The 17500-nt window shown below is 40.9% G+C and overlaps 2 protein-coding genes across 2 annotated transcripts in view; one reads left to right on the plus strand and one right to left on the minus strand.

Moving 5' to 3' along the window:
• si:ch211-207i20.2 (uncharacterized protein LOC568537 homolog) overlaps positions 1-2304 on the minus strand; it is a 3636-nt gene extending 1332 nt beyond the window's left edge. The window contains exons 1-7 of the mRNA XM_068729167.1: positions 2090-2304; positions 1204-1363; positions 1057-1115; positions 890-977; positions 413-447; positions 229-325; positions 1-62 (exon numbers count right to left, since the gene is read on the minus strand). The exon at positions 1-62 is cut by the window's left edge and continues 1332 nt beyond it. Coding sequence (XP_068585268.1) covers positions 1-62; positions 229-325; positions 413-447; positions 890-977; positions 1057-1115; positions 1204-1363; positions 2090-2296 — 708 coding nt within the window. The 5' untranslated portion in view covers positions 2297-2304. The remainder of the gene's footprint in view (positions 63-228; positions 326-412; positions 448-889; positions 978-1056; positions 1116-1203; positions 1364-2089) is intronic.
• A 699-nt stretch (positions 2305-3003) lies between these two features.
• ch25h (cholesterol 25-hydroxylase) lies at positions 3004-4148 on the plus strand. The gene is made up of 2 exons (XM_068729168.1): positions 3004-3597; positions 3813-4148. The coding sequence occupies exons 1-2, from the start codon at positions 3004-3006 to the stop codon at positions 4146-4148; spliced, it is 930 nt and encodes a 309-aa protein (XP_068585269.1).
• The last annotated feature ends 13352 nt before the right edge of the window (positions 4149-17500 follow it).

A 17500-nucleotide genomic window follows, 5' to 3' on the forward strand; every position in this document is an offset into this window, starting at 1 on the left:
CTGAAGGACGAACTCTGGAGAGCCGGTGGAGGTCACCGGCTCGGCGGCTTCAACTCGAGCTCCTGGAAGGAAAACAAAGAGATGACTAAGCAATCAATCAATCAATCAGAGACATATTTATGGGACGATTGATTTCCTGTTTCTAACTATGAGAGCAGCGTCTTCTGATCAGTATTGATGAGGTGTTGATCGGGTTCAGTATTGATGAGGTGTTGATCGGGTACTCACTCTCAGCGATGGCTCCCAGGTCGATGTTGCCGTGTTCGTCTTTGACCGTCACCGCCGGGACAAACGGGTTCTCGGTTCCGTCGTTCTCCGATTTGGTCTGCAGACACACAAACAAACAGACGTCACAGTCAGGTCAGTGAACGCATCGCTAGTGAACAGGTGAGTCAGCAGGAGTCAGTCTTACCTGAGTGGATCTGTGAGTGTCGGAGTGTTGGCGCTCTGTGACGGACAAATCAGACGTTAGAACAGAGTTTGGAACTTCCTGTTATGTGTTAGCATTTTAGCTAATTAGCTAGCATGCTAATTCCGCCTTGATGTAATGCTACAGTTGCAGAAAATAAAAAACAAAATGAAGTGTTGGACGTCTACGCTACTTAGCTGATCGCTAATGCTAATGCTAATCACTAGCATGTTGAGGGTTTGGTAAATGAGCCGTTATTGTGATAAACTACAGTGTAGACGTATAAACAACTGTGTATTTCAGTGATAAGAGTAAGCTAGCGATTAGCATTATTGACCAGGTATTGTTCAGGTACTGATCAGGTACTGGTCAGGTACTGGTCAGGTATTGGTCAGGTACTGGTCAGGTATTGGTCAGGTACTGATCAGGTATTGGTCAGGTACCGGTCAGGTATTGGTCAGGTACCGGTCAGGTACTCACGCTCAGCGATGGCTCCCAAGTCCATGTTGTCGTGTTCGTCTTTATTGGTCACCAACAGGTTTTCTGTTCCCTCGTTCTTTGGTTTGGTCTGAAGTCACAACGAACAGGGACGGGACGGTCAGTGAACGCACCGCTGATGAACAGGTGAGTCAACAGGTGAGTCTTACCTGAGTGGATCTGTGAGTGTCGTACATCTCCAGTCGGACTCCGTACGAGTGCTCCACCTCTGACGGACAAATCACAGGTATGTTAGTATGACATCATCATGTGGGACCTTCCCGATTGGTTGGATTGTGGAGGCGTGGCCTGCGTACCAACACGTCTGTTGTTGAGGATGTTGAGGATGCTGGTCTGAGGTCTCCTGCCCCCCCTCACAGACGGAGGCTCCACCAGCAGTCTGGCTTCATCCACCACGTTCATGATCTTACCCAAAGCCTCGTTACCCAGAACCTCCATGAGGGACGCAAACTGCACCTGAGTCAACGGACACGAGGACAACAACAACAACAACAACAACAGTCAGCTCAACTTGTCTTTCGCGTCTTACTTCTCTTGACTCTCACGTCTCTTGACTCACATCTCTTGTCTCACGTCTCTTGACTCTGACGTCTCTTGACTCACGTCTCTTGTCTTACGTCTCTTGTCTTACGTCTCTTGTCTCACGTCTCTTGACTCTCGCGTCTCTTGTATCTCACGTCTCCTGTCTCACGTCGCTTGTATCTCACGTCTCTTGTATCTCACGTCTCCTGTCTCACGTCTCTTGTATCTCACGTCTCGACTCTCACGTCTCTTGACTCACGTCTCTTGTATCACGTCTCTTGTATCTTGCGTCTCTTGTCTCACGTCTCTTGCCTCACGTCTCTTGTCTCACGTCTCTTGTATCTCACGTCTCTTGTATCTCGTGTCTCTTGACTCTCACGTCTCTTGACTCTCACATCTCACGTCTCTTGTCTCACGTCTCTTGTATCTCACGTCTCTTGACTCACGTCTCTTGTATCTCACGTCTCTTGACTCATGTCTCTTGTATCTCACGTCTCTTGTCTCTCTCGTCTCTCACGTCTCTCATGTCTTTTCTTTGTGTTCATTAAGTTTCATCTTGTTTGTCTGTTGTGTTCAATCTAAACTTCACTGAAAATGAAACGAGTCAAACATTAAACATAATAATAATAAACATAATACCCCCCCCCCCCCCCTCCTCACCATCTTCTCCCGGCTGTGGGTCTTCAGTCTGTCCCCCTGACGAGGCCCCTCTCCGGTCCGGACCACCTGGAGGACCTGGTGGTCCCCAGGGTTCGGGTCTAACCCCTCTCCGTCCTCCTCCAGCTTCTTCAGCTGCGCCACCGCAGCGTGGACCAGAGCCTCCATGATGACGGACAGCTGTGTGTGCAGACCGGCGGAGCAGCTCATTCTGTCGGCTAACCGATGCTAACTGTTTAGTAGCATTAGCTGAGCTCGGTTGTTTCCGGTTTGTTTTTAAATGTTTTACATTGAATCCGAAAAGCGACGCTTCAGGAGAAACAAGTCCGACATTAAAGTTAGTTCACTACCGGAAGTGTTTCTCTTTCTCTTCTTCTTCTTCTTCTTCTTCTTCTTCTTCTTCTTCTTCTTCTTCTTCTTCTTCATGTGCATTATGGTAGTGTCACGAACTTCCGGGTAGGTTCTTCTTCTTCGGTGTTTATTCGCCACCTAGTGGACTGGAGACGTTCCTGCTATGTTCATGTTTTTATTCAATAATACTCAAGTACTCTGGTCTGTTACTGCAGTAAAAGTACTAATACCTCAGTGTGGAAATATTCTGTTACAAGTTAAAAGTAAAAGTCCTGCATTCAAAGTATTACTAAAGTAAAAGTATCAGCATCAAAATGTACTTAAAGTAGTAAAATGTTGATACTTTATGATCATAATCAGATGCTTTATTGTTGTAAATCATTATGAATATGTATAAGTGATATCATTATAAAGTACTATAAGGAGATTATAACACAAGTTCTTAAAGTGTAAGTCCAGTAGAGTCCAGTAGAGGTCACCACCGCACCACAGAAGAAGAGTCTCTTCTTCGTGGTGAAAAGGTTTGAGACCTGAAGGTGCGTTCAGTGTTTCTCTGGAAAGAGTTCATGTTTGTGTCTCAACTTGTTTCTTCCTCTGACTCAGACTTCTCCTTCAACAGGAAGAGTCCTTATAAGGGCGTGGTGACGTCACGTCAGTGGGCGGGGCCAAGCTCCTATAAAAGCAGCTGTGGTTCTTCTCTCAGCATTAATCCAATAATGACCGACTCTGACTGCAGGATGCTGCTGCAGCCCCTCTGGACCGTCCTCCTGGGACACTCGTCCCTCATGCACTCACCTGTCTTCCCCGTCCTCTTCTCCCTGTCTGTCTACCTGTCTTGCTGCGCCCCCTTCCTGCTGCTGGACCTGCTGTCCTCCAGGTGGGCCCCGGTGCGCAGGTACAAGCTGCAGCCTCGGAGCTCCGTGAGCTGGGCCTCGGTGCGGAGCTGCCTGGCCGTGACTCTCTACAACCACGTGGTCTTCATCCTGCCTCTGACCGTGATGCACTGGTACCTGAGACCGGTCCACCTGCCTCAGGAGGCTCCGCCCCTCGCCCGCCTGCTGGCTCAGGTGCTGGTCTGTCTGCTGCTCTTTGACTTCCAGAGCTTCATCTGGCACCTGCTGCACCACCGAGTCCCATGGCTCTACTGCAACTTCCACAAGGTGGGTACCTGAACCAAGACTCACCTGTGACGCATAGAAATATCAAAAATTAGAAAAAGATCAAAGTGTAAAATATTAAGAGAATTGAGAGAACATTAATGGTTGAGATCATTTCTACTTTTCTTCATGAGATCTTTAAACTGAAGATGTTTGGAGAAAGGAATAATAATAGTAATAATAATAATAACCTTTTCCTCCTCCTCCTCCTCCTCCAGTTGCACCACACCTTCTCCTCCACCTCCTCCCTGACCACGGAGCACTCTGGAGTCTGGGAGACCCTCAGTCTGGGCTTCTTCTCCGCGATGACCCCGTTTCTTCTAGGTTGTCATCCTCTGACAGAGCTGGTCTTCTTCGTGGTGAACATCAGTCTGTCGGTAGAGGATCACTGTGGATATGACCTGCCGTGGTCCTCCCACCGCCTGGTGCCTCTGGGCCTCTACGGCGGGGCCCGCCACCACGACCTGCACCACCTCAAGTCCAACTGTAACTACGCCCCCTACTTCACCCACTGGGACCGGCTGGCCGGGACCCTGTGCACCCAGGAGGACTGAAGTACTGAAGGAGACTTACTGCACTGATGGAGAAGTTTGTGAACCGATGGAGAAGTTTGTGAACTGATGGAGAACTTTGTGAACTGATGGAGAACTTTGTGAACCGATGGAGAAGTATAGAGACCATGAACTCCTCCTAACATTTGGTTCCTGGACCGATGGAGAAGTTTGTGAAGTGATAGAGAACTTTGTGAACCGATGGAGAAGTTCCTGGACCGATGGAGAAGTTTGTGAAGTGACTTAAAGTTCAGAAATCTTCTTTTACATTATAAGACTGAAGACACGTCATATTTATTTATTTATTTATAACTCCTCAGTCATTCAGTGTTCGTATATTAACTTTATTGATCGTCTCAGAAGTAAATCAACTGATATGTTGTTGAGTGATGGAAACCATCTGAAGATATCTCAGCACCACTCAGTGTAATGTTATTTCAATGTGTTTCATGTTGCTGTGAATCTGAGCTGCTTTGAGACGTATTTAAAGAGAAATGTTCATATTGAACAAACACACAACATGTTGAAAGATATTCTGTTAACATACATTTATGAATACGCTGCAGTTAAACTGTGACGATGACATAAGAGAACTTTATTTAAATGTTTGAATATTAAAGTCAACAGAAAGTTGACTGGAAATGTAAAAAACTGTGTTTTTGTTTCTGAACTGAAGTGAATCACTTTGATCTGACAATAAACTTTATGAACTAAAGTACAACAATGTTTCTCGGTGTGTTATCTGTTCATAGTACTTTATACTTATACTGTGTTATAATCTGTTCATAGTACTTTATACTTATACTGTGTTATAATCTGTTCATAGTACTTTGTACTTATACTGTGTTATAATCTGTTCATAGTACTTTATACTTATACTGTGTTATAATCTGTTCATAGTACTTTATACTTATACTGTGTTATAATCTGTTCACAGTACTTTGTACTTATACTGTGTTGTAAACTATAATTATAGTTATAAGCACTCATGACTGTCCATAAAGGTTTATAAGAATATTATGACTTAAATGTATATATAAGTCATAGTAGTATCAGTAGTATTACTGTAGTACTATCAGTAGTAGTACTGTAGTATTACTGTAGTAGTATCAGCAGTACTGTTTGTAGTATTCATCAGTGAGAGATGAAGCAGCAGAAGAAGAAGAGGAGGACTTCACACACTCAGAGCTGTTTACCAGAAGTCACATGATCCCCACACTGCGATCTGATTGGCTGCAGATAACAAACAGCTCCTCCAGGATCTGGCTCAGCAAGCTGAAGTCCAGATGTTTCCCATTGAGACTGCTACCAGAAACCCCCAAAGAAAGGAGTCCAGCAGGGTCCGGATCAGATTCCTCACTGATCTCTTAGTGTGTTTTCATTCAGATCACTCAGACCATATCAGGACGTGGTCTAGGACTCTCACTGTGAGGCGTGTTTAACCTGTCTTATGGGAACATAAATCTGTTTACACACTCACATTGTGGGGACTCGCCCTCCTTGTGGGGACAAAGTTCCCGTCCCGACGTCTTTTACTGCAGCGGGGCTGAGGCTACATCCACACTAGTACTACACACTAGTACTACACACTAGTACTACACACTAATACTACACACTAGTACTACATCCACACTAGTACTACACACTAGTACTACACACTAATACTACACACTAGTACTACATCCACACTAGTACTACACACTAGTACTACATCCACACTAGTACTACATCCACATTAATACTACACACTAATACTACATCCACACTAGTACTACACACTAATACTACACACTAGTACTACACACTACTACTACACACTAATACTACACACTAGTACTACATCCACACTAGTACTACACACTAGTACTACATCCACACTAGTACTACATCCACACTAATACTACACACTAATACTACATCCACACTAGTACTACATCCACACTAATACTACACACTATCACTACACACTAGTACTACATCCACAGTAATACTACATCCACACTAATACTACACACTAGTACTACACACTAGTACTACATCCACACTAGTACTACACACTAGTACTACACACTACTACTACACACTAATACTAAACACTAGTACTACATCCACACTAGTACTACACACTAATACTACATCCACACTAGTACTACACACTAGTACTACACACTAGTACTACATCCACACTAGTACTACACACTAATACTACATCCACACTAGTACTACATCCACACTAATACTACACACTAGTACTACACACTAGTACTACATCCACACTAATACTACATCCACACTAATACTACACACTAGTACTACACACTAATACTACACACTAGTACTACACACTACTACTACACACTCGTACTACATCCACACTAGTACTGCACACTAGTACTACACACTAGTACTACATCCACACTAATACTACACACTAGTACTACACACTAATACTACATCCACACTAGTACTACACACTAGTACTACACACTACTACTACACACTAATACTAAACACTAGTACTACATCCACACTAGTACTACACACTAATACTACATCCACACTAGTACTACACACTAGTACTACACACTAGTACTACACACTAATACTACATCCACACTAGTACTACATCCACACTAATACTACATCCACACTAATACTACACACTAGTACTACACACTAGTACTACACACTACTACTACACACTCGTACTACATCCACACTAGTACTACACACTAGTACTACACACTAGTACTACATCCACACTAATACTACACACTAGTACTACACACTAATACTACATCCACACTAGTACTACACACTAATACTACACACTAGTACTACACACTAGTACTACACACTAATACTACACACTAATACTACATCCACACTAGTACTACACACTAGTACTACACACTACTACTACACACTAATACTAAACACTAGTACTACATCCACACTAGTACTACACACTAATACTACATCCACACTAGTACTACACACTAGTACTACACACTAGTACTACACACTAATACTACATCCACACTAGTACTACATCCACACTAATACTACATCCACACTAATACTACACACTAGTACTACACACTAGTACTACACACTACTACTACACACTCGTACTACATCCACACTAGTACTACACACTAGTACTACACACTAGTACTACATCCACACTAATACTACACACTAGTACTACACACTAATACTACATCCACACTAGTACTACACACTAATACTACACACTAGTACTACACACTAGTACTACACACTAATACTACACACTAGTACTACATCCACACTAGTACTACACACTAGTACTACACACTAATACTACATCCACACTAGTACTACACACTAGTGCTACACACTAATACTACATCCACACTAGTACTACACACTAATACTACACACTAGTACTACACACTACTACTACACACTAGTACTACACACTACTACTACACACTAATACTACACACTAGTACTACATCCACACTAGTACTACACACTAGTACTACACACTAATACTACATCCACACTAGTAGTTTTTGTTTTAAAATGACAGATAGAAATTAAACTTTCTTGAAATTCAGTTAAAATGTGTGAAACATTTCAAAGGAATTCTGGTGAATGATTCACACACACACACACACACACATACACACACACACACACACACACACACACTGAGGCCTTCATACATATATATACATATATATATGTATATATATGTATATACGGTGTGTGAAGGAGAGGTACCGCAGGTCCTTCCTTCCTGCTGCTGTCAGGCTGCACAACCAGCTGTGCTCCCAGCAGACCATCAAACACTAACAACACTAAAAATCATCTGTGCAATATAAATCTGTATATATAGTATTTATTGTTTATTACTTGTTTATAATACAAGATCAAAACAAGTATTATAAATAATATATAAACCGTATATATTATATATATACTCCACTATGCTGCTGTAATCCTGTAATTCCTGCAGAAACAGGACCAGACCCCGGACCTGCAGAAACAGGACCAGATCCCGGACCTGCAGACACAGGACCAGACCCTGGACCTGCAGACACAGGACCAGATCCTGGACCTGCAAACACAGGACCAGATCCTGGACCTGCAGACACAGGACCAGACCCTGGACCTGCAGACACAGGACCAGATCCCGGACCTGCAGATACAGGACCAGACCCTGGACCTGCAAAAACAGGACCAGACCCTGGACCTGCAGACACAGAACCAGATCCCGGACCTGCAGAAACAGGACCAGACCCTGGACCTGCAGAAACAGGACCAGATCCCGGACCTGCAGACACAGGACCAGATCCTGGACCTGCAGACACAGAACCAGACCCTGGACCTGCAGACACAGGACCAGATCCCGGACCTGCAGACACAGGACCAGACCCTGGACCTGCAGAAACAGGACCAGACCCTGGACCTGCAGACACAGGACCAGATCCTGGACCTGCAGACACAGGACCAGACCCTGGACCTGCAGAAACATGTCTCCTCCTTCACTCTGTATCTGAACTCTCTCACTTGTTGAGACACGAAGACGAAGGTGATGATGATGATTTGAGGAGTGAAGGTTTAAACTCGACATCCCATAATAACAAAGTGAGAGCAGGAGTTTAGAAAACTGAAGAAGAATGAAAAGCTGAAACCATATAAAATACTACAGTAAAGTACTACAGAAGAGTACTACAGTAGAGGTGAGATATCCTGAACTGACTGATGAACACAGTAACAATAACGTTCAAGTACTACAGTGAGGTACTACAGTAGAGGTAGTAGAAGTACTACAGTAGAGGTAGTAGAAGTACTACAGTGAGGTACTACAGTAGAGGTAGTAGAAGTACTACAGTAGAGGTAGTAGAAGTACTACAGTGAGGTACTACAGTAGAGGTAGTAGAAGTACTACAGTAGAGGTAGTAGAAATACTACAGTAGAGGTAGTAGAAGTATTACAGTAAGGTACTACAGTGGAGGTAGTAGAAGTACTACAGTAGAGGTAGTAGAAGTACTACAGTAGAGGTAGTAGAAGTATTACAGTGAGGTACTACAGTGGAGGTAGTAGAAATACTACAGTGAGGTACTACAGTGGAGGTAGTAGAAGTACTACAGTAGAGGTAGAAGTAAGGTAGTAGAAGTATTACAGTAGAGGTAGTAGAAGTACTACTACAGTAGAGGTAGTAGAAGTACTACAGTAGAGGTAGTAGAAGTACTACAGTAGAGGTAGTAGAAGTAAGGTAGTAGAAGTACTACAGTAGAGGTAGTAGAAGTACTGCAGAAACACATAAATAGATGACCTGAGATTGAAGACAGATAACCTCTGACCTGTTCCCAGTAAGATGTTCTATAAATAAATGTTTGTCTCTGTGTCCTCTCGTCTTTTAATAATAGATAAACATTCTGTCCATGAAAGGTGTTTAAAGACATAAACTCTCTGTTAAGTGTCCTATAAAGTGGTCCAGTGGTGCATTCTGGGAAATCAGTGGGGAAAGTCCAGTGTTTGTGTCTATTGTTCTCAGCGTATCTGTCCAGTTAGGACCACTTTCACTTTTAGACACAACAAGCATCATGTTTCAAACTCTGTGAGGACATTTAAAAAGATGGGACACTTAGAGACACTTTGAGAAGGTTTAGAAGGACATTTAGAGACACTTTGAGAAGGTTTAGAAGGACACTTAGAGACACGTTGAGAAGGTCTAGAAGGACACTTAAAGACACGTTGAGAAGGTTTAGAAGGACATTTAGAGACACGTTGAGAAGGTTTAGAAGGACATTTAGAGACACTTTGAAAAGGTTTAGAAGGACACTTAGAGACATGTTGAGAAGGTTTAGAAGGACACTTTGGAAATGTGAGGACATTTGTAATAAGTGAGGACATCGTGTACATTCCTCATTCTTTAACTGATTGTGATTCAGATTAAAGTTGCAGTTAGGCAACGAGTCCTCACAAGATTAGAAGCTCAACGTGTGTGTGTGCCTAGAAAGTGATGATGTAACTTCCACAGTGAGAGTCTTTTGTCTCACTTCCTGTCACATTACACTGGCTGGCTGACAGATTTTTCTGGGAAACTCCTGAACGCCATCATCACATGTCTGTAAATAAGAGTCTGATGATGTCATACGTTATAGATATATATATAACTATTATAGAACTTCCTGTCTCGAGTTAAAACAAAGTGAACGTGAACATTAAAGAGAAGAAATAAAAAAGCTTGTCCTGTCTGATGTTTCACATGTTGACCAGCGGCGCCACCTGCTGGTCAACATGTGAAACATCAGAGAAGTGCACTGACAAAGGTCCTCCTGTAGGGGGAGCTACAGCTTCATACATAAGACACATGCAGAGCAACACTCTTCTTCTCTCTGAACCAAACACATCAACCATCAGCAATAAACAGCCATCACACTCTGGAGAGATCATACGTCTCTAGAACGTACAAACATGTTGTTGATCACATTTCCCAGAGAACAGAATCTAAAATGTTCCTCAACGTACTCGAGTAACAGAAAGAGAAATAAGTGAAGAAGTAAATGTGAAATTAAAAAAAGACAAAAACAGTTTGTACAAAAGAAAGAAAGAACATTTATCCTGGGTCAGGGCAGAGACTCTGGTCTGGGTCAGGACAGAGACTCTGGGTCAGGACAGAGACTCTGGTCTGGGTCAGGACAGAGACTCTGGGTCAGGGCAGAGACTCTGGTCTGGGTCAGGACAGAGACTCTGGGTCAGGACAGAGACTCTGGGTCAGGGCAGAGACTCTGGTCTGGGTCAGGACAGAGACTCTGGGTCAGGGCAGAGACTCTGGTCTGGGTCAGGGCAGAGACTCTGGGTCAGGGCAGAGACTCTGGTGTTGAGATCTATCAGGAGCGTGTTTGAGTTATCAGCAAATATGAAAAACTAAATTATTAATGTCAGTAAGATTATTAACACATGTTAATAATAACGGGGCGCCACCCTGAGAACAGAGACCAATAACCAAACTATAAACTAAGTCTCATAATTAGTATTCACTCACAATGTCAACAGTCAAAGTACTGTTACACATTCAGAGTGAACACTGAAGGTTTGATCAGCTGTTATTACAATACACATGCACAAAGTAATCACAGACAGCTGCTCTTTAAAGTAGAACAGAGTTTATTAAGTTCTAATAACATGGATCAAAGTCAACTAATATCTAAAACTAACAACAAATACTTTACAAATACAAGTCTCTGTCCTGACCCAGAGTCTCTGTCCTGACTCAGAGTCTCTGTCCTGATCCAGAGTCTCTGCCCTGACCCAGAGTCTCTGTCCTGACCCAGAGTCTCTGCCCTGACCCAGAGTCTTTATCCTGACCCAAAGTCTCTGTCCTGACTCAGAGTCTCTGTCCTGACCCAGACCAGAGTCTCTGTCCTGATCCAGAGTCTCTGCCCTGACCCAGAGTCTCTGTCCTGACTCAGAGTCTCTGTCCTGACCCAGAGTCTCTGTCCTGACCCAGAGACTCTATCCTGACCCAGAGTCTCTATCCTGACCCAGACCAGAGTCTCTGTCCTGACCCAGAGTCTCTATCCTGACCCAGAGTCTCTGTCCTGACCCAGAGTCTCTGCCCTGACCCAGAGTCTCTATCCTGACCCAGAGTCTCTGTCCTGACTCAGAGTCTCAGTCCTGACCCAGACCAGAGTCTCTGTCCTGATCCAGAGTCTCTGCCCTGACCCAGAGTCTCTGTCCTGACTCAGAGTGTCTGTCCTGACCCAGAGTCTCTGTCCTGACCCAGAGACTCTATCCTGACCCAGAGTCTCTATCCTGACCCAGACCAGAGTCTCTGTCCTGACCCAGAGTCTCTATCCTGACCCAGATCAGATACTCTATCCTGACCCTGAGTCTCTGTCCTGACCCAGATACTCTATCCTGACCCAGACCAGAGTCTCTGTCCTGACTCAGAGTCTCTGCCCTGACCCAGATACTCTATCCTGACCCAGACCAGAGTCTCTGTCATGACCCAGAGACTCTATCCTGACCCAGAGTCTCTGCCCTGACCCAGATACTTTATCCTGACCCAGACCAGAGTCTCTGTCCTGACCCAGAGACTCTATCCTGACCCAGAGTCTCTGCCCTTACCCAGAGACTCTATCCTGACCCAGACCAGAGACTCTATCCTGACCCAGAGTCTCTTTCCTGACCCAGGGACTCTATCCTGACCCAGACCAGAGTCTCTGTCCTGACCCAGAGTCTCTATCCTGACCCAGAGTCTCTGTCCTGACTCAGAGTCTCTGTCCTGACCCAGACCAGAGTTGGGGCCTCACCATGTGTTTAGATCAACATGGGAATTTTCGTCTGGAACTCAACACTGAGATCTCATTGGACGAGGGCCACAGGCACCGCAGTGGACTTCCTGTTCTACGGCCTGACGTCACAGTATCTATAAGAACCAGCGTCACCTCCAACGCGCCGCTGCGTTGGTGCAAGGAGGCAAAACAAACGTGGTTGCATTTAACTCATTAAATTGAGATGAGCTCCATCTTTACCATCTGATAATCTGATGAACACATTAATGAGTCAAAAGTATTTTTTTATTTAATCTGGTTTATAAGTACTTTAATTATATTTTGATGCTAATACTTTTGTGCTTTTACTTGTAACACTGAAGTATTAGTACTTCTTCCACCTCTGCTGCTCCTGTTGCCATAAAAAGAAACAAAAATGGCAGAACACACACACACACACACACACACACACACACACACACACACACACACACATTCCTGAGCTGGTTGTGTGTTGATGTTTGTCGGCCAATCAGAAACAGTTTCAGACGTCCCTTTAAGGAGTCCAGCTGTTTTCCCATTTTCGGTCAAAGTCCAGGCAGAGTGTGTGTGTGTGTGTGTGTGTTGTATGAATGGCCCACTTCACCTACACAGTGAAGTAAAACATGAGTATAAAACATAAGAAATACAACAATAATAACAATATATGAACAGATATAATAGATTATGTAAATAAATATGACCCTTTTCCTTCTTCTCTTCTATAATAACTAATTATACTTAAACTATGATTAGATCAGCTGATGTTACAGATGTTATAACTCATTATGTTTCTACTGTGATGAAGTTAACTCCAGCTTGTTCTAGGATGCTTTTATTGTGAAACTCTTGAAACAGGAAGCTGTTCCTGTTTAAATCTAAGTTTCTAGGTTCTTTGTACTTTTCTTTTTGTTCTTCTGTTGCTCAGAGGATCTTTGTCTGTTAGAATGTCTACGAGAACATCTGTTAGTGAAGAACATCTGTTAGTGAAGAACACGTTCTACATTCATTAACTTTACATACATGTGGAGAAGTCAGAACAATATATGAAGTGTATGTTTGTGTTAATATTAGATATTAAAGTGTAAGTAAAGAGCATAAATCAGTGATGGTGGTATGAAGCTATGAAGGAGATGAACCCTGTACATCTAAACAAGGACATAGTGAAGGAGGGAGGATAGGAGACCACACCCCCCATGTTTCCTCTCCTTACATGAGAGGAGGAGGAGAGGAGGTGGAAGAGGAGGAAGAGGAGGAGGAGGCTCCTCTTATTTACTGACCAGCTTCCTTTTTAGGCGTTCCAGCTACAGACCGTCTTCGTCTGTTGTTGTGTTTTAGTTTGTCTCCTCGTGTCCTTTAGTAAACTGGGTGGTGTTTCAAAGGAAGCGTTCTCTTCCTTGTAGTAAAGTTTCCTTTTAAGGAGTCATCATGTCCACTTCTCTAAATACTACATTACCCATGAGCCTCAGTAGCCACTGTAACCGGCTGAATGCTTCATCAGGTTCTGCAAAAAAGTCAAATCTGTAGCTTCGGTTGAAGCTCTGTAATTGGATGTTTGTCGGTGCAATGCACTCTGGGAGTCGTAGTTGACTCTGAGTACTGGTTGGTTCCCAGTAAATCCAGGTCCAACTGTCTGGAACCAGCTGCTGTTGTTCTGGGTCGTATCGACCAATCACAGCTGTGGTTGAAGGCAGGTAAACCGGGTGGATCTGATTGGCTGAAAGTAATCTGAACAAACTGGTCTGATGATGATTTATCTTTTTATTGGTTTAAATAATAATCTGGATTCCTATGAAACAATCAAGTTATTAATCAGACTGTAAACAACAGGAAGTCTGTCTACACCAGAAACTGTCTCTCTCTCTCTCTCACCGTCTGTCTGTCTGTATCTCTCTCTCTCTGTCTGTCTCTCTCTCGCTCTGTATGTCTCTCTCTCTCTCTCTCTCTCTTTCTCTCTCTGTCTGTCTGTCTCTCTCTCTCTCTCTGTCTGTCTCTCTCTCTGTCTCCTTCTGTCTCTCTCTCTGTCTCTCTTTCTCTCTGTCTGTCTCTCTGTCTCTCTATCTCTCTCTGTATGTCTCTCTCTCTCTGTCTTTCTCTCTCTCTCTGTCTCTCTCTCTGTGTCTCTCTGTCTGTCTCTCTCTCTGTGTCTCTCTGCCTCTCTCTCTGTTTGTCTCTCTCTCTCTCTCTCTCTCTCTCTCTCTCTCTCTGTCTGTCTCTCTCTCTCTCTCTGTCTCCTTCTGTCTCTCTCTCTTACTTTATTGATGTATTTAGTTTCACTACTGGTTTGTCCTTTAATGTCCAGTCGTCCCAACACGTCTCTGTGTTTGGTCCTCAGAGGATCCTGGTCTCCATCATGTAAACTGATGATGTCATTGTTTATCTGTGTGTGTGTGTGTGTGTGTGTGTGTGTGTGTGTGTGTGTGTGTGTGTGTGAACATGTTACACTTCCATATGAGGAGGTGAGACAGAGAGTAAAGTCAAATAGTAACCAGAGGTCACTTATATGAACGATTATGTTATCCGGATATTAATACTTAATAAACTTAAACTAGTTGTAATAATCAGTGTTAAAGTTTCTCTCTTGTAACAAACTCACAGAATCATTCAAATCTCTAACAAATTCTCTCCCTTCGCTCATAATTCATATTATTATTATAGTCTTTTTTCAGCAGCTAAACAAATGAGACAGAAGAAACATGTGACTCTGAAACGCTCCTTTAATAACTGATCCGATCAAACATCTCCTCTGATCTGAATGAACTCTTTCTGTGAGTCAGACAGTCAGACATCAGAGTCCTCAGATGGAGGGGACTTAAGCGCAGAGACAAAGATCATGGGTCATTAAATATGTCATATGTAAAATGTAATATATAATGTCATTAAATATGTATTATGTCATGTCATATTAAATGTCATATGTAAAATGTAATATGTCATTAAATATGTAATTTGTAGTATGTAATATATAATGTAATTAAATATGTAATATGATTAGTAGAATATCTTTAGTGGATCAGACCTGAGAATCAAAACCAGACAACACGAGATAATTCAAACGAGTCAACGTCCAGTTACATTAGTAATAATGTTAATTATGTTAATGTATTAGTAATAATGTTAATGTGTTAGTAATAATGTTAACAATGTTAATGTATTATTAATAATGTTAATGTATTATTAATAATGTTAATGCATTAGTAATAATGTTAACAATGGTAATGTATTATTAATAATGTTAACAATGTTAATGTGTTAGTAATAATGTTAATAATGTTAATGTATAGTAATAATGTTAATAATGGTAATGTGTTATTAATAATGTTAACAATGTTAATGTATAGTAATAATGTTAACAATGTTAATGTATAGTAATAATGTTAACAATGTTAATGTATTAGTAATAATGTTCATCATGTTAATGTATTAGTAATAATGTTAATAATGGTAATGTATTATTAATAATGTTAACAATGTTAATGTTTTAGTAATAATGTTAATAATGTTAATGTATAGTAATAATGTTAACAATGGTAATGTATAGTAATAATGTTAATGTATAGTAATAATGTTAATGTATTAGTAACAATGTTAATGTGTTAGTAATAATGTTAACCATGTTAATGTATAGTAATAATGTTAATAATGTTAATGTATTAGTAATAATGTTAACAATGTTAATGTATAGTAATAATGTTAATAATGTTAATGTATAGTAATAATGTTAACAATGTTAATGTATTAGTAATAATGTTAACAATGTTAATGTATAGTAATAATGTTAATGTATAGTAATAATGTTAATAATGTTAATGTATAGTAATAATGTTAATGTTAATGTATAGTAATAATGTTAATAATGTTAATGTGTTAGTAATAATGTTAACCATGTTAATGTATAGTAATAATGTTAATAATGTTAATGTATTAGTAATAATGTTAACAATGTTAATGTATAGTAATAATGTTAATAATGTTAATGTATAGTAATAATGTTAACAATGTTAATGTATTAGTAATAATGTTAACAATGTTAATGTATAGTAATAATGTTAATGTATAGTAATAATGTTAATAATGTTAATGTATAGTAATAATGTTAATGTTAATGTATAGTAATAATGTTAATAATGTTAATGTATAGTAATAATGTTAACAATGTTAATGTATTAGTAATAATGTTAACAATGTTAATGTGTTAGTAATGTTAATAATGTTAATGTATTAGTAATAATGTTAATAATGTTAATGTATAATTAATAATGTTAACAATGTTAATATATTAGTAATAATCTTATAATCTTAATGTAGTAATAATAATGTTTATGTATTAGTAATAAAGTAAGTGTGTGGTATTAGTACTTTTAGTTAAAAAACATTATTTAAACACTGCACATTTAGTTACTTTTACGGTAACAGAGTATCCTTAAAGTCTGCTATTAGTACTTTTACTGTAACAGAGTATCCTTATAGTGTGTTATTAGTACTTTAACTGTAACAGAGTATCCTTATAGTGTGCTATTAGTACTTTTACTGTAACAGAGTATCATTATAGTGTGCTATTAGTATTCTTACTGTAACAGAGTATCCTTATAGTGTGCTATTAGTACTCTTACTGTAACAGAGTATCCTTATAGTGTGCTATTAGTATTCTTACTGTAACAGAGTATCCTTATAGTGTGCTATTAGTACTCTTACTGTAACAGAGTATCCTTATGGTGTGCTATTAGTACTTTTACTGTAACAGAGTATCCTTTATAGTGTGTTATTAGTACTTTTACTGTAACAGAGTATCCTATAGTGTGTTATTAGTACTTTTACTGTAACAGAGTATCCTTATAGTGTGCTATTAGTACTTTTACTGCAGTAACGTACTTCCTCACCGTACTGTTAAACCGATTCTTCATTCTCTGTGAGGAATGCACTGAATGATGGGAGAAAGTACGGCAACTCTGCGAGACGTCTGATTGGTCGACTCCCTCAGGGCCTGCCCTATAAGGACTAAAGCGAGGAAGAGAGGGAGGAGGGAGGGAGGGAGAGAGA

Source organism: Cebidichthys violaceus, unplaced genomic scaffold (genome assembly GCF_023349555.1).
Source record: "Cebidichthys violaceus isolate CVI_PGR_0920_01 unplaced genomic scaffold, fCebVio1.0.p SCAF_45, whole genome shotgun sequence".
In the NCBI taxonomy this organism is placed as follows: Eukaryota; Metazoa; Chordata; class Actinopteri; order Perciformes; family Stichaeidae; genus Cebidichthys; species Cebidichthys violaceus.

What these genes read in the sequence shown, in the direction of transcription:
- ch25h (XM_068729168.1), top strand. Translation starts at nt 3,004, where the DNA reads ATGTTTGTGTCTCAACTTGTTTCTTCCTCTGACTCAGACTTCTCCTTC. An exon ending in TCTACTGCAACTTCCACAAG is followed by an intron (nt 3,598 to 3,812) that starts GTGGGTACCTGA and finishes CTCCTCCTCCAG; the next exon opens with TTGCACCACACCTTCTCCTC.